Source organism: Lagenorhynchus albirostris, chromosome 14, assembly GCF_949774975.1.
Source record: "Lagenorhynchus albirostris chromosome 14, mLagAlb1.1, whole genome shotgun sequence".
Classification (NCBI taxonomy): domain Eukaryota; kingdom Metazoa; phylum Chordata; class Mammalia; order Artiodactyla; family Delphinidae; genus Lagenorhynchus; species Lagenorhynchus albirostris.
The window spans coordinates 77,173,443-77,195,051 of record NC_083108.1 but is presented as its reverse complement, the minus strand read 5'-3'; the positions used below and the strand labels follow the sequence as shown (position 1 = coordinate 77,195,051).

The 21,609-nt window shown below is 48.7% G+C and overlaps 1 protein-coding gene across 1 annotated transcript in view; it reads left to right on the top strand.

Annotated features, from left to right (window-relative positions):
- Positions 1 to 21,609, top strand: part of KSR2 (kinase suppressor of ras 2) — a 407,661-nt gene that overhangs the window by 86,566 nt on the left and 299,486 nt on the right. The window contains exon 3 of the mRNA XM_060120912.1: positions 1,187 to 1,337. Coding sequence (XP_059976895.1) covers positions 1,187 to 1,337 — 151 coding nt within the window. The remainder of the gene's footprint in view (positions 1 to 1,186; positions 1,338 to 21,609) is intronic.

Sequence of the window (21,609 nt, the reverse complement as noted above, 5' to 3'; positions counted from 1 at the left end):
ACTGATTGGGTTTCAGCTTTTGCCCGGCAGCTTTTTTTTTTTTTTTCCATAGAATTTTTGTGTCGATGCAGTTTTCCTCTTTCTGACTGCCAGGTTAAGGCGGGGGCGGGGTGGGGTAGGATGGTGTCTCATTTGTTTGTAATACACAGATATAGCCACAAGAGGGCGGAAGTACTCCATAATATTGCCTTAGAATCGCCATTCTTTGCTATCTAAAACTCTTATTTTAATAATAGTAATAATAATAATAAATGTAAAATGTTGGTTACCAATAAGTGCTATAATGTGAAGGCTGTTTTTTTTTAGATGCGTAAATATAGAAGTTTGACCAATTTCCAGGTGTGTCCATATTGTGGTGTATAGGGACACACTGCTTCGGGGAAGGGAGGGATGGTTGCTGGCGGTGGTGAAGGGACACCTGACCAACACAGTTATAGCCGGCAATCCTACCTTTCCTCCAGCCCATCTCTTCAGCGGTGTCCCTTTCCCCACTCCATGCTGTACTCCACTTCGTCTTAGATTGCAAAGTCTTGCCCTATCGGGCTCAGACCCAAATCCCGTTTGATTGACAGCACTGAACCACCCACAGGGTTCCAGCCCCCCTTTCCCCTTAGGGTTCCTGAACCACCAATCTGAGCCCTAAAATGTGTGGCTGGGAAAGAGAGAAGAAAAGGGAAAGGAGACCAGCCATCAGGAGACTTGGGCTGTCCAGTTTTCTCTGCTCTTATTAGTTCACCCTGGATTTGGGACAAATCATTGCAGTCCAAGCTGGGCAGGAGGCATGGAAGGCCTTCCAAGATGAGTAAATTGGAGCCCTGCCTATAAGGAGTTCAAAAACTGCATGGGGAGACAGGTAATTAACTGCCACCATTTACAGAGCTCCGACTATGTGCTAAGCATACCTGCGACCTTACAGAGCACATGAGCTTAAGATTCCCACTTTTCAGGTGAGTAAAGTGAGGCTCAGAGAGGTTAAGTGATTTGCCCGGGATCATCTAGCTAATGAGTGGCAAAGCTGAGATTCAAACGCAGGCCTGTCTGACCGAGTGAGGAGACCCAACCGTTATGCTAAGCCGACATCCACCGAGAGCCTGGCCTTCCTCTAGGTACCACTAGAGGGCGACATGGAGGCCTCCCCTCGGGCGCTTCCGGTCTGTTTACCCTCTTTCTCTCTTCCCTCCGCTAGGAGATCACCCCGGGCCAGCTGAGTCTGGAGGACCTCTTGGAGATGACGGACGAGCAGGTGTGTGAGACCGTGGAGAAATACGGGGCCAACCGGGAGGAGTGTGCCCGCCTCAATGCCTCCCTCTCCTGCCTACGGAACGTCCACATGTCAGGTGAGCAGCCCCAGGGGGATGGAAACGCGTCCGCGACGTGTGCCGCCATTCCTCCGGGTTCTTGTGCCCGCACCTGCAGGCCGGGATGAGGCAGAGCCGGCTCTGGATGGTGCATACCTCTCATGAGCAGAGGAAAGAGGGGCCTGGAATTTGGAGCCAGAAGAAGTGGTAGGGCAGCTACTCTTGCCCAAGGGAGACCTTCTGAGGTGGTAGGGCATGGGCTTCTGGATAATTAGGGTCCATATATGGAAATATTGGGCGTGAGTGAAAGACTAGGGTCTTTTTTTTGCTCCGCATCATGTGGGATCCTCCCGGACCAGGGCTTTGTGTCCCCTGCATCATCAGGTGGACTCCCAACCACTGCACCACCAGGGAAGTCCCTAGGGTCTTTTTACCTTATACATTGGGAAGTGCCTTTGTATTTTGGCTCAGCATCTAACTTCTTATTTTTCTTTTTCCATAAATAATATACATTCATTGTAAAATAAATTAGAAAATAGATTAAAAAAAAACCAACCCAAGTCCCCACCCTCTACTGTTATCATTTTGGTATAATTTTTGGTATAATTCTTCCTGACAAATGGGTATGTGTATAGTTTCTCTAAACAATAAATGATAAAACCATGAAGCTAGGATTATCCATACATATTATTTTGAAACCTGCTTTTTTCACCTAACAAAATAACCTCTGATTTGTTTTTATCAGTTTGAGGTCCAACATTGTAATCTTTCTTTGCTATTTTTCATTAATTTCTCAAATACCTGTTTTCCCTGATTAGCAGGACACCAAACATCATTCTGATTGAGGTTTCCCGCTTTCCTCTAGCCTCATGATTTTTCCACTCTCTCTGGGGCCTTTTCAGTCCTAAGCGATCGGCTCTGCAAACAGCCAAAGAAAAGCTTACTGGTCCACCTGCATGGTTGTTTCAGTTCCCACCACAAGGAGTCACTGTTGAGCACTAGTCTGGCACTGATAAAGTCGGGGGCTGTTCATCTCGGTGCCCTAGCTGGATTCAACATGCAACGTTCAACGAGTATTTATGGAGTGATTATGTGTGCCAGCAGGGCTGGGCATACGGAAGTGGACAGAAAAGAACATGTTTGAAACAGGTCATTGGCCCAGCTCCCCCATGCACGCCCTTTTGGATTCTTTCTTGCTAGCAGACTCTAATGATGGCTACGATCATCATCAAATAGCCCTGAATTGAGGGCTCTTCTGTCATTGAAGGGTGTTTGGTAGCATTCCTGGCCTCTACCAGTAGAGGTAACGCTAGATACCAGTAGCGCCCCTGCCTCATCCCTGTCATGACAAACAGAAATGTCTCCAGATGTTTCTAAATGTTCCAGGGAGGGTGCAGAATTACCCCTGGTTGACTAGCTATAAAGGTCATGTTATTCTTCACTCTAGTACAATGCTATTGACTCACCTAATATTCACATAGTTAAAAAAGGCCGCTCAGTCACTCAGTGCAGACAAAACCTGCTTCAGGGGGACTTCTTCTCTCTACCTACTGTGAGAAGCAGCTGGGAATTTTCTCGCCTTTAAAAAATTGCACTGAACTACAATGTTATATCATAAACACCTTCCTTTGTCAATAAGTGTATTTCCTGTTCATTTTTAACGCCTGAAATCTGCCACCATTTATTCCACCGGCCTCCTATTTCTAGAAATGTAGGTTGTATCCATTTTTTTTCCTGTTATAAGCATTGCTTCAGTGAACAACTTTGAGTGTTAACTTTGGGTACATCCTTGGCGATCCCTGTAGTGTGAATTCATAGGAGTGGAGTTCCTGCAGCAAAGTGTTTACATATTTTAAGACTTCTGGTGAATGTCACCATATGGCTTTCCAAAAATTCGTACCAATTTATGCCTCTCCCTCCCACTGCCCCCCACAATTCATGAGAGTGAGCATTTGAGGTTAGGTTCTTTTTTTTGTTTGTTTGTTTGATTTTTTAAACGTCTTTACTGGAGTATAATTGCTTTACAATGCTGTGTTAGTTTCTGCTTTATAACAAAGTGAATCAGCTATACATATACATATATCCCCATATCTCCTCCCTCTTGTGTCTCCCTCCCACCCTCCCTATCCCACCGCTCTAGGTGGTCACAAAGCACCTAGTTGATCTCCCTGTGCTATGTGGCTGCTTCCCACTAGCTATCTATTTTACATTTGGTAGTGTATATATGTCCATGCCACTCTCTCACTTCATCCCAGCTTACCCTTCCCCCTCCCCGTGTCCTCAAGTCCATTCTCTAAGTCTGTGTCCTTTATGCCTGTTCTGCCCCAGGTTCTTCAGAACCATTTTTTTTTTTTTTTTTTTTTTAGATTCCATATATATGTGTTAGCATACGGTATTTGTTTCTCTCTTTCTGGCTCACTTCACTCTGTATGACAGACTCTAGGTCCATCCGTGAGGTTAGGTTCTTAATTGCTTTTCAGAGTTAATATCTTCTCTTCAGAGTTGTGCTACTGAGTTTGGAAAAGTTCTTATAAATGAGCTGGACCCCAGTTCTTCCTGAGAGAGGGGTTTATGTCACCTCTCCGTGGGCTGGGCCATCATCCTTTGTAACATTCTGGGCTTGGTGAGACCTTGAGAGGGCCTCTAATCGGGTATTTTTCAAAAAATTTTTAATCAAGATACACAGTAACAAATATGATTTATATTGCAACCCTGTACACACACACGCATACACAAATACACATGCATGTACACATTCACATACACAACTAAAAGGAGTTTCATGAAACAATACTCATTCTTACTATACATGATATTTTATACACTTTTTTCTATTTTATTCCATATAATTTGCCAAATGCTGGTGATGACCCACCACTTTGATTTCACACCCCACTTTTGAACTGTGAGCCATGGTTTGAAAAAAACACTGACATAATCAATCCTCCCGCCACCACCAACCCTTCCTAGGCAGCTGAGATTCCTTTGACAATGTCCTACCTCTGATGCCACCCTTTGAGCCACTGGGACCTTGAAAGCAGTGACCAAGGGCCGTGCTCATGCCCAGATTCCTCCAGCGCCAGGGTCAGCCTGGAGAGAACCTCAACTCAGTAAAGCACTATCCACTCAGCTCTGAGTCTCCTTAACATCGTACTCTACTTCTGTCTTTCCTCAATGTTATGGTGCCACTCTTCACATTTTAAGTTTAATTTAAACTTTTTTAAGGAGTGTTTTTTTTTTTTTAATGGATACCTCTCTTCCTTAGTAGCCTTAAAGCCGCAAGAGGGCAGGGATCATACCTGTTTTTATACACCATTTTGTTCCCAGCTACATATCTAGCCCATAGGAGGGACTCAACAAATATCTCTGAATCAATACACCTTCCCGCTCATGTAGCCCAGGAAAACTCCCCAGTGCCTTAATGAACAGTCTTTCTTATGGATTGCAAAGCACCTCAGGATCTGGTTCCCATTTGGAAGCCCACTGTTCACATTTCCCCCGCAAGCCCTAAATATCCAATTAATCTATTAGTTACTTAGGGTTTCCTAGATCAGACATGGATTTTGACTCTTGGTACTCACCCCTCTGCCTAGAATTCCCTTCCCCTTTGTCCTCCTGGTGAATCCCTGTTTATTCTCAGGCCCAACTCCTGCCTCGAAGCCTCTGCACTTTGTTGAATGAAGTTTTGTGGGAAAGCCGCCTGACATTGCTTGCTACTGATCTCCACCAGGGGGAAGCAGTGAGCCACCCTCAAAGGATTCTTGCTTTAAATTCTCTTCGCTCAAAAATTATCATTGATGGGCTTCCCTGGTGGCGCAGTGGTTGAGAGTCCGCCTGCCGATGCAGGGGACACAGGTTCGTGCCCCGGTCCGGGAAGATCCCACATGCCGCGGAGCGGCTGGGCCCGTGAGCCAGGGCTGCTGAGCCTGCGCGTCCGGAGCCTGTGCTCCGCAACAGGAGAGGCCACAACAGTGAGAGGCCTGTATACTGCCAAAAAAAAAAAAAATTATCATTGGTTTCTTGAAGCTTCGAACTATCTTGGGAGCTGGCTGGTTCCTGTCATTTCCTGCCCTTCACCTTAACCAAAAATGTTATCCTAAACTAGAGAAAAAAATAAGTGTCTTCCGCACTAGACTCTCATTTCTTGAGAGTCTTACCATATTCAGCTTGGTATTCCCAGCTCTCAGCCAGAAAGCTGGAGTCTCCTACAGTGGTAAAATCAGATATTTAAAATTCTGGTGTGTAGTGGGGACTCAATGCACGTTTGTTGAGGGACTGAAGGAATACAAGTTGTGATGAGAAACTCGTATGGAAACCAAACATATGGAGACAAGGAAGCTTTATGTCTGGCCAGGAATGCATGTAATCTCAGTCTCTCTCTTTCTTAGAGCATAGGGGCAGCTTGATTTTAGAGTTGTTAACTCTAATCTTAGTTTTCCTCCTTGGGTTTTGGGGCTATCCTTATTTCCCAGTGCCCAAGGAACCCCAAAGATAGGAAAGCTTAACCCTTTCATCTCTTCTCACATCTTGTTAGGTCAGCCTTAGCCGGACACCAAAGAATGTGCGATCATTCCTTCAACAAGCTCCAGGGACCCCGAAGCCAGGATATCCCAACCATTCCTTATCACATCAGCTATGGCCTGAAACCACAAACATTCATTCACTCATTTAACAAAGTTTATCGAATACCTACAGTATGCCAGACACTGTTCTAATCTCTGAAAATGTGTGCTTAGATGTCTGTCCTTATGGAGTTTACATTCTAGTGGGGGAGACAGGCAATAAATTATATCATAATAAGCATGTACATTAGAAAGTGTGTTAGAATAAGCGCTGTGGAGCACTTCAAGGCTGGAGACCTCAGGTAGGAAGACCACGGGCTCCCTTCCTGACCCTTCCTTTGCTGGGTCACAGCTGCCCTGTCAGAGGAGAGCCTGGTGGGGACGTGGCTCAGGTATCAGAGCGCTGTTGCCGGGACTGTCTCTTTTCTGATGTTTGCTCTTTCTCTCTATGCTGTTTCTTGGCTTTTTGATTATTTTTAGCCTACTAATGTGTGGTCATTTGTATCTTCACTTTCCGAAGGAAAAACCCAGGTTCAACGTAATGGAAGACCCTGCTTTTCTCCCTCCCTCTCTCCCACCCCTCCCTCCTGTACACATATATCAAGCACTCACTGCACATCTGGTACTGTGCTGGGTTCCAGGGCCTGATGACTTTCTTGGGACTTCAGGGTAGAGCTGAGACCAAGAGGAGGAAGGGGGAGGTCTCCTAATGACCGGGGGGTGGTGGGAGCACATCAAAGTGCATTGCTTCCGCAAGGGAGCTGGGAGCATCCCAGGCGTGGAGAGACCAGTGTGGCTGCCCCACTGGGAATGCTGGGCAGAGAGGTGGAGGCTGGCATCAGACAGGGGGCAGGGCCAGCTGCCACGGTGGGCCATGGCCCAGAGCTTGCATGGCAGGGTTTTGAGTAGAAGATGCCTGGATTACTTTTCCAGTTTTCAAACAAACACCCTGGCTGCAGAGTGGGTGGGTGACTTGGAGTGAGATGCCAGGAAGCGTAAGAGGAGCCCAGGGTGCCACTGGCAGACAGGTGTCCCGGGAGCTTGCTTTGTTGAGCCCCCCTCCAGCTCCTCCTTTTGAGTTTCGGGGGTGGGTGGAGGGGCAGGGAACTGGCAGCCAGGAGGAAAATAGGATGCAGAGTGGCCCCGAAATAGGACAGCCTCAGATGCTCTCTGGTATCTCCTCAGTTTGGGTATTGAATGAAGCCCACCAGAACCCCGCCTTCCACTCTAGCCTTCCTTCCACAGGAACAAAGAGTAGGAACCGTCTTGATTGCCCTATTGTTCCAGTTGCTTCTAACTTCGGGAGGGCTGGGCTGGGTGGCGGCGGAGGAGCCGCCGTGTCTGGTGTGTTCCAGCACCATGTCCTCCCCCGTTCTCCAGCGTCCTGTTCTGTGGGTTCTCAGGAATCCCTTACACAGCGAGACTCCGTGTTAGGACTCCTGATTGCAAGCGACAGAAACCCTTCTGCAGACACAGCTCATTCATTCACTATAAATTTCGATTGAACAGCCTTTGTTTCGGTCTCGGTGGGGGGCTAGGGACACAGTGGCGGGCAAGGCCAGCCAGCTCCCGTGGACCTTGTGTTCCAGACCCGAGCTGTCCAATATGGCGGCCACTAGACTCCTGTGGTGAATTAAACTTATGTTCATTGAAGTGAAATAAAATTAAAATTTCACTTCTTCCATGGCACGAGCCCCACTTCAAGTGATCTACAGCCACCTGTGTCTAGTGGCTACCCTATTGGCACAGCACGGTTCTAGGTCGTTTCCATCAGCACAGAAAGTTCTGTTGGACAGCACTTTTCTAGAATATGTCGAGAGAAACAATCCACAAGAGAAATAACAAACGGTGATCAGTTTTATGTGGAGAATTAAAATAGGGTGATAACGATGGTGGCTAGGTGGCCAGCTTTGATGGGGTGGCCACAGAGGGAGGGTCAGTCAGAGCTCTACCAGAGAAGCAGAACTGGTAGAATGAATATATTAAGAGATTCATTGCAAGGATGTGGTTAATGTGATTGTGGTGACTGGCTGGGTAGGTCTGAAATCCATGGGGTAGGCGGTCAGGAAGGGTGGGCTGGAACGATTGGGCATGAGCTGAAGTTGCTGTCCATGGGCAGAGTTTCCTTTTCTTCAGGGAAGCCTTAGTTCTGCTCTTAGCGCCTTTCAGTGGATTGAGTCAGCCCTTCCAGATTATCGAGGGTAATCTCCCTTACTTACAGCCGACTGACTGTGGACTTTAATCACATCTACAAAATACCTTCACAGCAGGAATATAAATTAATAATTGCTTGAATTACTGGGAACTGTGCCTTAGCCACGTTGACATATTGAACTGACCATGACAGTGGGCCTCTCTGGGGAGGTGACATTTAAACTAAGCCTTGAATGACAAGAAGATACAGATATGAGAAGACGGGGGGGAAGAACATTTTGAGCAGAAGAAACAGGTCATCAAATCTCGAAAGCACTGTTAAGAAGCAGAAAGAAGACCCACGTGGCTGAACCGCGGGGTGTGTTCGGATAACCCGTTCCTATGTAACAACCTACTCCACAATTTAATGGCTCAAAACAGCGCCTGCATTGGTATCTTTCATGATTCCCTGGTTGGCTGGGCTCGGCTGGGCGGTTCTTCGGTTGCGTGTGCTACGGGCTTGACTGGGCTGGAACATTCAAGATGGTGCACGTGCGTGGATGGCAGTTGACACTGCTTGTTGGATGGGAGTTCACCCTGGGCTGTTTATGGGGCACCCACATGTTGCGCGTGGCTTGGGCTTCTTATGTTGGAGTGAGCATTCCAAGAGGCAGGAATTGGAAGCCACCAGTTGCCTTAGAAGCTGATCCTGGAACAGGTACAGAATTGCTTTTGCTGGTGACTCTATCAGTGAGGGATCAGTCAGGGAGCAGAACAACTCGAGGGTAATGGAAAAAGAACTTATCATCGGAGCGCAGACCTTATACAACGCTAGGAGGAGCTGGGGAAGTAACAGTTTGAAAGGACCAACTGGAGGTTCAGAGCAAAGTCTCTAACCTGCCCTGATATGGGAAGCCAGCCTGGGTTGTTGGGAACTTCTGGAAGCAGCATGTCCAGTCGTTGCAGGGGGACCATGAAGAGGGGCTGGTGTAGATGCCAGTGGAAGGTTATTGGTTCTTTGGAGCTATCGCCTCTGTGAGTTTGCAGGAAGTGTGTGGTGGTGGACCTGAGGTCACTGTTGGTCACCAGGGTCCACGTCAGGAAGGAAAGTTGGCCGTGGAGCAGGGAAGATGGAGGATGAGCTCCGCACCTGCCGCCTGCTGCCCTTGCCACCCTTTAGAGCAAGATGGCTGCTGCTTCACTTTCTCTGCCCTGATCTGGTACATGTTCACTTTTGGCCAACTCTGACCTGAAACCACAGAGAACAGGATTCCGGAAACGTGGTACCAGCCTAGCCAAGTCGACCATAGGCTAGTACAGTGCAGGGAGCGGGGGTGGCAGGGAGAAGGTGCAGGTGGAGATGCGGGCGGGGACCAGCTCCTGGGGAGCCTCGGAGCCATGGCAGGAAAAGCAGAATGGGAGGCTGTTGGAGGGGGTTTAAGAAGGGAATCGTCTTGATTTGATTTCACTTCACTCATAAGGGAGAGATGGATGGAGCTGGCTTTAGGCAAAGGTCAATCCATCAGTGAGTCTCTCTCCCTCCTCCTTCATCTTAGTTCTGCTTCCCCTGGGGTCGGCCTCAACCCTCCCTATCTAGTTAACTGCCTCACTTTCCTCATCTGCAAAATGGGCATGCTGATAATATTTTCCTCATGGCATGGTTGCAAAAAAAGAGTTAATATAAACACTTAGCCTGATGTCTGGCAAATCAAGTGCTTAATATATGATAGCTATGATTATCCTTATTTATTTATTTATTTATTTATGGCTGTGTTGGGGCTTCGTTGCTGCGCGCGGGCTTTCTCTAGTTGCAGCGAGCGGGGGCTACTCTTCGTTGCGGTGCGCGGGCTTCTCATTGCGGTGGCTGCTTTTGTCGTGGAGCACGGGCTCTAGGCACGTGGGCTACAGTAGTTGTGGCACGCATGCCCAGAGTTGTGGCTCGCGGGCTCTAGAGCGCAGGCTCAGTAGTTGTGGCGCACAGGCTTAGTTGCTCCACAGCATGTGGGATCTTCCCAGACCAGGGCTCGAACCCGTGTCCCCTGCAGGCGGATTCCTACCCACTGTGCCAACAGGGAAGCCCCATCCTTATTATTCTTTTAAGTCAGCTTCCTCCTGCACACTGCCCCCCACCTCACCCCAGCCCTTCCCTCCCAAGCTGAATCTGCAACCGTGTATTTTCCCCACAAGCCTCTGGCTGCTCCCTGGGACACAGGACATCCCCCCTGCCACCCCCCACCCCGCACACCAGCCTTTATCTTACAGCCCCGGAAGCAGAGCCCCAGGTCAGCACCCAGTCCAGGGCTTAAGCTGCCCTTCCCGATACAGCCTCTATTTCTGCTTTCTTGCAGGCCACATTCTGGCCCCTCTGTCGAGCCCACCTGCCGCTTCACACAGCCAGCTCTGGCTTTTGTGGAACTGCCACACATACACCCCGCCCCCCGTCCCGCCCCAATGAGAACAAAGAGAACGTGGCTCCCCGCTGTCATCTCTGATCAGCACCGTGGTTGCACCCAGAGGTGCTGAGCAGAATTGGGCACAAAACTGACACTGAACTCGTACTATATGGTCTGCAGGGGCTGAACTGTTTGAGGATTGTGGGTTCCATGTGCACTATACCCGATGAGCCAAGTCAGACCCAGGCGGACTGTTACAGCTTAGAATCAGATCCCAGCTCCTTCTCCCAGGCTCCTGATGTCTCCACACCCAGCTACCCTGACCTTCCTGCTTTTCCTTGAAAGGCCTGCCTCAGGGCCTTTGCACGGGTCCTTCTTTCTGCCTGGAATGTGCTGCTCCGATCTTCCTCTGGCTGGTTCCTTATCATTTTGATCTCAGCTCAAATGAGACCTTCTCCTGATCCCACCTTCATCTCAGTCACTCACTCATTTCTTCATGGTCCCTGTCACAAATACAATGATTTCGTTTTAAATATTTGTTTCTCTACCCCTTCTCACTAGAACAGTGGTTCTCAGACCTGGATGTGCATCAGAATCCTCCAGAGGGCTCCACTCCCAGAGTTCCCATTTCAACCGGTCCAGGTCAGCACCTAGGAATTGCATTTTTAACGAGTTCCCAGGTGATGCTTCTGCTCCTGGCATGGGGACTACATTTTGAGAGCCACTGTGCCGGAATTGTCCCAGGGCCTGGCTCAGAACTAGAGTGTAAAGAGTAGTTATTGAATGATTGAATGAGTGGTGGTCCATGATAATGGTAAGAGCACATACTGAGTTCTTACCGGGCCAAGGGCTGGCCTGGGTAACTGACATGCAGCGCTGGCTTATTTAATCCTTTCAACAACCTCACGAGGTCCATGTGATTATTATTTCTATTTTCTGGTTAGAAAACTGAAGCTCAGAGTCACAAAGCAACTAAGTACCAGAGGCAGGGTTTGAACCTGGGTCCATCTGACTCCTGTCGAGCCGAGGCTCCCTCATTAGAGAGAGGTGGGGGGAGTTCCCTGGCGGTCCGGTGGTTAGGACTCCGCACTCTCACTGCCGAGGACCCGGGTTCAATCCCTGGTCAGGGAACTAAGATCCCACAAGCTGTGTGGCACAGCCAAAATAAATAAATAAATAAAAATAAAAAACCAGAGAGAGAGAGAGAGAGAGAGAGGTGGGGACAGCTTTCCCCTTAACTCTGGGAGGTCCATCTATCTCCGCTGAAGTGGTTGCCCTATGGGGGTGTTGCAGGGATGTAGCAGCTTAAAAGAGAGCTTGAGATAAAAAGAAATTACTTAAAGCCTGGATGTAACTACCAAGCAACAGCAATATCACCTGTTGACAGAGCACCTTCTGTTGTAGGAAGTACCTGCATACAGATGACCCCATTTGATCCTCACAACCCTGTAAGTGGTGGGCAGATGAGTACACATTTCACAGGTGAGAAAACTGAGGCCAAAAGAAGGTCACTTTGACCCTCCCACAGTCCCACAGAGCTGGAATTGGAACTGCAATGTCCCATTCCTGATTCTCAGCGCAGATCCCTTTCTGCTGTATGCTGTTGGGGGATGATGGTGGTGGCCATGTTTCCCCTCCACATGGGATCCTTGAACTAGAGAGCCGGGAGCTGCCCCAAGCTGGGTGTGGCTGGGAAATCTCAGAAACCCCTTGATCTGCTTCTGAGTCCAGGGAGGCTCTTCCTTCTCCTGGCAGGGTTGAGTCTTTCTTGGTGACTGTTTCTGCCCTTCTCAGCTGTGGTCCTAAGAGAGAATGGGAGGCGTCCTTGGCCATATGAATGTGTTTGAAAAGTTCAGTAAATGTGCAGGAGGAAAGCAGGAAGGGCAGGGAGGATGGAGAAAAATGTTATTACCTTGTATTGTTATTTGAACCAAGTTATTTTCCCCTCCCCCTAAAATGTCCCAACATTGTGACACTGCATTGCTGGAAACTACGAGAGTGGTCCAGTTCATAATAGTCACACTTTTCACTCAGTTTTTTTTTTTTTTTTGCATCGTTTACTTATTTTCCTGATTACTGACTTACAATCTTATATGAGAAGTATCCAGTCTATTGTTTGGGGAAGGAAAAAAAAAGACTTTGTTTTGACCATAATTTGCATGCTACTTAGTATTTTAAAGATGGATCCATAGGAAGGAAAAGTCTGGAAGGAAATACACTTGGATATTTACCATAGTTGTTTTTGGAGTAAGGTGACGTTATTTCTGTTTTGCTTATCTGCACTTTCTATCTTTCTGGGCAAGGAACAAGCAATGATGTAATTTAAACAAACAAACAAAAAATTAGAAGGAAAAAAATCTTCCATGAGCCCAATTTGTTTACCTTTTTCTGTACCCACCCCTTTTGTTATTTCTATGATTTCCTCATTGATTAACCCCCTTCTTTGCACCTGTTCAAAAGGGCACACTTCCTGCTGCATCTTCCTGAAGTTAAATTCCCTGTGGCTCAGACAATTCTTGACGATGCTCTAAAATGCAACTTAAATGCCACCACTGCTGGGAAGGCTGCCTAGATGGCCCCTGCTCCACTCTTGTGTTATTCATCCTGCAGTTCTCTTGTAGTTGTTCTGATATATAAATCTCCCATATCAGATAAGAAATTCCTGGATAGCAGGAGCCATCACAAAAATAACAATTAATTATTAAAAGTATGCTCTGTATCAGGTACTGTTCTAAGCTGATTTTAAGGGTAACTTCAGTCTTCAGAACTTGCCCATGAGATAGGAACTGTTGTAGTCCCCAGTTTTCAGATAAGAGAACTAAGGTGCAGGGAGGTGAGCCTAGTGACCCAAGGTCACGTGCAGTGAATTGTAGGGTGCCAGGATTTGAGCTCGGGCTGACCACACACTCTTGTTTTTTTTTTTTTGCTTCTTTTGTTTTCTATAGAGTACTTAGCACAGTAGCAGAAGTATCATTGAGGGGGAGGTTGAAGCATTTCTAGATTTGCCCCAGGAGCGAGAAGTGAGAAATAGAGAGTAGTTTCTGTCTATATCACTGGTTGGCTTGTGTGGTGGAGATAACAAACAGATAATGAGAGAGAATTCTCTCTAAATCAGGGGTCAGTGAAGTATAGCCCACTGGCCAAATTCGGCCCTCTGCCTGCTTTTGAAAATAAAGTTTTATTGGAACACCGCCATACCCATTTGTTGACATTGTGAAATAAAATTCACATTTAATGGCAAGACAAGAAAAATTTAAATATAAAAAATTAAAGATAACATTCCTTTTTGATCTTGTTAAGAGGCCACGATGACGCTTAGATGTGGATTGTGTTCACTGTCAACAGTATGTCATTTAACGTACAGCCCTCTGTCTCAAACACTTATATAACTGTACCTTGACTTCTAATGGGAATAACAGTTCTTGGAGCTTTCCAAGATGCCATTCCTGTGTTATAATCCTCAATTTGGCTCGAATAAAATTTTCTATTTCTTTCTTAGATCGATGGATTAATTTTTTGTTGACAACGTATTATATTGTCTATGGCTGTTTTCACATGGCAACAGCAGAACGGAGACCGTATGGCCCAGAAAGCCTAAAATATTTACTACCTGGCTTTATACAGAAAAAGTTTGGCTGACCCTTGTTGTAAAAGACCAAGCAAGAAATACTGAGTGTTGGCTAAAACAAATACACAGATGCTCTAAGGCAGGAGAGATCTCAGTCTGATGTTAAGAAGAACTTCCTCTGGGAGGAGGGAAATAAGTACACGATGAGACTGGGGGACATTGACAGTGGAGAGCTCTTCGATGAGGGTGAATTACTATTTGCACTGTGGTACAGCATTACCTGGAGCTGCCCTTTATTGAGCACCTACTACACTAAATCCTCAGGGGAAGAAAGTAAAGGCAGGGAGGATGGACAGGCCCCAGAGAGATTAAGTAACTTGCTCGGGGTCACACAGCTGCTACAGGGTAGAGCCTGCCCTCAAACCCATGCCGGACTCACTAGAAACGCGCGCTTTCTAGTGTTTCTTGCAGTGTCCCATGTACCGACTTTTCTTGTCCGTTTCCCACCAGACTGTGAGTTTTTTGGGGGATGGGGATCACATCTCATTATCTCTTGAGTGCTGCCTGGATGGTGCCCCCGGAGGGTCACTCTCATTTAAGGGGATCTGTGGTTCTCTTTGGGGAACGTGTCACACCATCCCAATAGGATCCTGAATTCGGGGGTGCCTGCACTTCAGGTCTCCCTGCTGCCTCCACTCCTACTTGGAAAAGGAAACCCGAAATGCCTCCCTTCCGCCAGTGACACAGACCTGTTGATGTGTCCCACCCCCCACCTCAGCCCTGTCCTTGGGAACAGAGGTCGGTTTAGCCCCATCATCTGATCATCTTCTTACTTTAGCGCTTTTGTTTTTCCCTTCTCCGTCTGGTACTTTGTGGAGGACAAGTGAGGTGGACAAGCTTTGTAATCGGATACCAGGACACCCTGGGTGATGGTGACAGATTGTTTTTCAAGCTCTAACTTCTAAAGACCTTCTGCCTTCATTGTCATGGAAGGCGGAGGGACTGAGTGGCAGGCTGTATTTTTGCTCTAAACCCTAGGCTCCTTGCTGGTAAAAGTTGGGGTCAAATAGCTGGTTGGCTGCAAACACTTGGATGCTTTTTACTCCCAGTATTTATTGCCTTGGACGCCATCTGACCGGGGCCTCTATGTGATGATTCTTGACGACCACCAGGGGGCACTGCCTGATAATCTTCCTTTAGCTGAGACGCCAAAGAATTTGCTGAAGTGCCACAGAAAAAAATGATCTACATTAAGGTGCAAACTGGAAGGAAGCTCGGTCTAATCACCTCAACTTTCAAATAGGGAAAAAGGAGTTCCTGAGAGGAGAAGGGCTTGACCCATCTACAATGTAGGCTGAATTCCCTGTTATAGAGAGAGCATCTGGGCAGGCTGAGAACCAGGGGGAACTTGTCTCTTTTCCTGGCTGGCCTTACATGAGCTGCACAGCCTCGGAGCAGCTCCTGGTTCCTGCCTGCCTCCAGTCTGCTCAGATGGGGGTCTAGCTGTCACAGCACTCATGTCACTGAAGCTCTTACCTCCGTCTGCCTGCTACACCGAGAAACCAGTTAAGAGAAGATGATGATCTGTAAAGGAGGAAGCTTGAAACGTAGCCTTCAAATAATGACTAGTGGAGACGCAAAAGGAGCTCGGAAGGGACAGTGGCTTCATTCCCTTGGGAGACGTCTGGAAGAGCATGGGGCCAGACATGGGGTAACTCCAGCCGCATGGGGGCCTCCTGGAGGCTGTCAACAGGATGGCTGTGAGAAGCAGCAGGACGTGCTTTGATTGAAATCACTGTCTTGGCCTTTGCCACGTGCCCAGCATTGGGGCACAGAGATAAAAAAGACATAGGCTACAGTTGGCAAGGGGCTGAGCTCCTGGGTTCTTCTTGCAGCCGGCCCGGCCAGTTTGTGGCACAGTTGGGAGGGGGTGTGAGTTCTGAGACCGGCATGTGCATCCTGGCTGGGCCACTGGACTGTAGGGAAGCTGGTTCAGCCCCTTCCCCGTCAGAGCCTCTGCCTTTGAAACAGGCATGAAAGTGCCTGGCCGTCTCATGGTTGAGGCACGGAGCAGATGAGATGATGTATGTCCGCCGCGTCGGGCTACCTCTGCTACCTGAGCAGAGCCGCGCTTTGGTCCTTTTGGCTGGAGTGAACTGAGAATCAGATGAACCAAGTGAATGGGCCAAGCCAAAGGCCTCTCTCTCTGCTCCCCAGTTCTGCCTCCAGCCTGCTTCTCGAAGGCAGACTCCTCCAGAGCGGAACGGTCCGAGGGCCCCAGAGCTGGTAAAGTCCACTCCCCAATGGGCGTGGGCAGCCGAGGGTCATGCCAGGACTTCAGTGAAGCCCCCAAGTTTGCCAGAGCTACTGCCCCATGGATGGGGGATGGGCAGTGCAGCCCTCTTATGATTTTTAACAACTCATCACAGCCTTCCTTTAATACATTTGACAGGTTGGAAAAGTTTCCATCATCTTTTATAGAACCGTAGGACTATATTTATTTCCCCAAAGGGAGCAAGATTCTGGACTAAAGGGCTTTTCGGCAGGGTGTCCGTCGGTTTCCACGGGGTCCTTCCTCACTGTGGACTGTCTCCGGGTACGGGGTGGGGGTGATGTGCTTAAAAACAATGATCATCGTTAATCCCATCGGATGTCAGGGTCACCACATCTCAGGCCCCAGGCAGGAGGTCTTCTTGGGCTCCTCAATGATAGCATGTAAAGGGCAGCTCAGGATTTCTCCGCCTTGGCACTGTTGACGCCTCCGGCTGGATGATTCTTTGTGATCGGGCTGTCCTGTGCATTGTAGGCTGTTTAGCAGCATCCTGCTATACCAGTAGCCTTGATGCCAGCAGCATCCGTCCCCCACCCCCGCCTCCACCGTGAAATCAAAACTGCCTCCAGGCATCCTCAGGTGTGCCGGGTGGAGAACCACTGTCTGGACTTCTCCAAGGCGCTGCAGGCTTCGCCCCGCTGATGATGCGCCTGCTCGGACGGTGATGATGAGCATGACAACGATGATGACAAGTGAAGTATTCCGAGGCCAGACGGAAGCCAGGAAGGTTTGTGAAGACCGAGGGTCTATAAAAGCACAGAAACCCGTAACTGAGTTGGACTTGGGCTTATCATGCCCAGAGTGTCGTTTTCCCAGGGGTCTTTAGTCAAATTCTCAAGGAACCAGATGAAAGCTAGGAGCCTTGATGTACCATCCTCCCTCCAGCACAGACACACACAGACACACACACACGCACGCGCACGCACACGCACGCACGCAGGCGTGCGCTCACTCTCACATGCATAATTCTTCCCTCTCTCCCCAGGGACCTAGTTAAAACTTCCATCACTTTTGCAGGGAAACAGCTCTCCATGCCCTGACCTCTTCAGCCGGGAGAGCCTGGACCAGCCACGTGGCCTCCCTGAGCCTGGGGACAGGACGGACGGGCAATAAACCCTTCCCCGGTGCTTCTGTGTCTCAGGTTTGACCTTCATGCTGGGCCAGTGAGCTGACGGCAGTAACCACGTCCCCACCCCCACCTACAGCTGTACAGTTCACACCGTGGCTTCCGGCTGTGATTGTTATTCTTGCATTGATGCCCTTATCAGCTCAGAGACACCTTCTGGGGATTCTTTGAACATAAGAAGTAGTTCCCGTCTTTGTACTCGTCTCTTCTGCCTGTGACACTCTTTCTGGGACTGGCTTCTTCCCATTATTTGCTCTCAGCTCTGGATGTGCTCGCTACCGGGTATTAGTCTGATTATCTTCTCTGTCATCACTCAGGGAAGCTCGGGGGCTGGGAGAACCCCGGGGGAGGGGCTGAACGCAGCCCCAGCGAGTTCCGGGAACTTTCTAGAGGAAGGAACAGCGACACTGAGTTCCGAGGATGACAGGCTGTGTTTGGGCTTCTTCGCTGGCTTCCTGTGTTGATTATTTTGTTTTATTGCCCACCAAATGCCAACTCATAAATCTGCTCAGGGTGTTTTTGTTTTGTTTTTCTGTCAAATCATCCTAGCTCAAAAAAAAATTTTTTTTTTTTTCCAATATCTTTTTGGACCATTTTGGGGGCAGTATCTTTCTGGACCATTTTGTGTCGTGAAAGCTGCCTGAAGACTTTCAGTGCCAAAGTCAGTCATGTGCATGTTCTGTTTTTGGAAAGAAGGATGTTGTACGTACAGAAAATGCCAGGACCTGACCCAGCTCCATCCACTTTCCTTTGATCCTTGTACCCATGACCAGAAGGTGAAAGAGGATTTTGAGTTAAATTCCTCCTAAGCCCTGACCATGGGCTTTATTTGGCAAGGCCTTTCAGTTTCCTGGGTGATGCCAGTTTTATGAGGAGACACTGGGCTTTTGGCAAAGGGGAACTATGACATCAGGTTTGGGCCAGAAAAGGTTGGGACAGAAGAGATTAGAGGTTTCGTTATGAAGGAAGGGTTTGGTGTCCAGTGAAGTTTTCCAAATATTCATGCTGCCAATGAATGTGCAAAGGGAGGATTTAAAATGCCCCCATGCCTCGGGTGTCTCTCTCTGCATAGATGTTTGCTCTTCCCTATTGTGTCCAAGGCGTTGCTCCATACTTACGATGTGCTAGACACACCATGTGAAAGGATTTTCCATGATGTGTTATCCTTGTAACAACTGTGTAAGGTCAGGGCTGCCCTGTGAAAAGGGAGGAGATGGAGTTCAGAGAGGTGGATGAATTCAGCCAAGGCTGCACAGCATTGGCAAGTCACGAAGCTGGCCTTGCACTTGGGAGTTTGGCATGTAACCACTGCTTTATGCCACACCCCAGGCCCTGAGGAGAGACAGGAAGGGAGGGGCGTTGATTGAGAACCCAGGTGCTCTACAGAAGTCGCTTGGCCAAGGCCACCTGGACTCGGTCAGGTCTGCTTAGACGTGAGTTTTGAGGAACATGAACTCGTTGGGTGACAGTGACCTGTTGGCCCAGGTATCGCTGGTGGGTGGTTTGATGCCCTGGGAGTCGATTGGAGCAGAGCCCGTGACCAGGTTGCGCGTGGCTGGTCCTGGAGGAAGTGGTACGTGAGAGGGAGGGAGGGGTGAGGTGACGTGGGGGGGTGGGGGTGGGGGATGAGGCCTGCAGCCTGAAGGCGAGTCCTGCTCTTTGAGGTCAGGCAGCTGCTGCCCTGACTTCTCTGGTTCTCTTTAATAGGAATAGAGTAATAGTACCTGTGTTTTCTCTAAAGGGCAGGTTTGAGGAGGCAGTGAGGGGATGCACCTAAAGGCTTGTGGCCCAGCCCTGGCGTACAGTATGTGCTCAGTAAATACATGGGAGTTGTTACTTGCGCTATTATTGCTAGTGACCTGGCTCAAACAGAGGCTTCTCGGGGGTAGGCAAGCATGGCCGCTGCCTGGGAAAGTTTCTTTGAATGAAACATCAGGTAAAGGGAGACCTGGGGTTTGGTGCAGTGAGGGGGCGATCACAGTGGTCTGCTTCCTGGTGCGCTGAGCTGCAATTTCAACCGACGGGGACCAGTTTCGAAGTCTGAAGGGCACTGTTCCTCAGTGCCAGCAGCCCGGGTGATCCCAGGAACATGCTGGGCATTCCGTGTGGGCGCCGCTCAGGGGGAGGGGAAAGGAAGGAAGTGGGGGAGACCTTTCCACAAAGCTGGTGTCATCCCACTAAGCATCGGCTCTGCTGTCACGTGGTCCTGCTTTCAAATGCTGGGCTCCTGCACCTTACCTTCTTGTGACCTTGGGAAGTTGGTCTGCTTCTCCGAGCATCAGTGTCTCCGTCTGCACAGAGGGGCTGAGGCCGTGGACTTGAAAGGACTACGGGAGCCTGGAGCAATCGACGGCTAGCCATGGAGATGGAGAAGGCCCAGAGGAGCAGGCAGGGACTCGGGCTGGGGGGCCAGCTTGGGTGCCAGAGAGCAAGGCGAGCGGGGGCACAGGTCAGCGTTGATACCACTGCTCGTCTGCTCTGCATCTTGCACCTGCATTGCCGGAGTGATGCCTCTCAGGCCAGAGAACATCCCTGGATCCTACAGCCACTGGCTGCTTCTCTCTCTCTGACACACCAGACTCCTCGCAGACATGGGCTGGGGCCAAAGTCCCCCCGCAGCAGAAAAACAGCTCAGAACAGAGCACCCCGGATTGAGACCCGAGGCATTGAATCCCCGGCCTACTTCCTGGGTCATATCACTCAAGCCTCACTTTCTCTCTTTAAAAAAGAGAATCAGAATTCTCATTCTCCCCACCTGCCCAGGTGTCGATGAGGGTCAAACCAGGTGACATCCAGGAAGGGCTTTGCAAGCTGTCTAATACCTACAGTTGGAGGGGTGGTCACTTTTACTGAGGATGGCTGGGTCTGACGTGCTGGCTTTATCTGGGGCCATTAGCAAAGAAGAGGTGGAATCTCCCTTGAAATAAATTCCCCAGAGCTCTGGTTGGTTGCCCCCAAACATATGCAGGCAGACACAATACAAATGTTACCAAAAAATACTCAGATGTCTTTGATGGCCCATCCTGGAAAGTAGAGCCTGGTTGGAGAGGTTGGATGATGTCTTAGTATATAGTTCACTCCTGCATTCAGCTTTAACCGGCGTTTATCAGAAACCTCCCTGTGCCCAGTACTGGGGGAGAGGTCCCAGCTTTGTGGCCTTGGGTAAGTCATTTCATCTGTGAGCCATCATTTCCTGGCCTGAAAATTCAGATAATAGTTGTCCCTCCTTGGCTTGCTGTGAGGGTTAAGTGAGATACAATATGCAAAGCCCAGTGCCTGGCATGGCGTTCCCATGGGGGCTGATAACTGGTCCCTTGCTATTACTATTATATTATTGGCCAATAATTATTGTTACTGTTAGGTTTCTCCACCTCTCTGATCCCGTTAAATGCTCCCGGGAGTCCTGCAAGGATTATTTTACTTCTCTCTCAGTGCCACTCCATTTCCCCACCCTGTCTTCCGTGCGAATTAAGCGCCTGGGGTTCATGGCCCCAATTTATGGACAAAGAAAGAGGTACAGCTGCCAAAGCCTATTGGTCCAGGTCTCAGAGAGGCAGAGAAGAGGGGTCCTGGGGTTGCCCCTCCTCTGCCTCTATCGAGATGGGCCAAATTGGATGGTTTCTGCCAGTGTGATGCTTGCATGAAACTCCTCATCTAAGGAAAGAAATGCCGATGCTGGTGGAGAGAGAGCATCAGGCAGAGAGCAGGACGGAAGAAGAAAGAGCTGAGCAATAACCCAAACTTTCTTTTCAAATGCGTTTTTTGGGGAAGGGGAAAGAGCAAAATGAACAAGTTCTGCCTGAACGGGCATGATTTAATGTGGCCAGGGCGTATTGATAATGATATGAGGGCGTTTCCTGCTCTGGGGGAAGTACTTGGATTTTTCATGCTTTGCCAGTCCCGTGGGAGACGGACCTGGGAGGAAGTTAGATTTTTGGGACATGTCACATCTCTTTTCTTTTACAGTCAAGAAAATCTATTTATTTAATTAAATTTCCTTTGAGTTTGGTTTTTCCCTTGAGCTAATTTTCTCTAATGTTTTCTTTGTTTCCCAAGATGTCGGTTAGGGCAGAATTTATCAATAGAAACGACAGTATTAGTAACAATAACAATAAAGATTGTAATAAAATCCAAACAGCACCACATCGTCTGGTCTCTGAAGTGTGTAGCTGAAGTCATATCTGTCTCTTTAGAGGA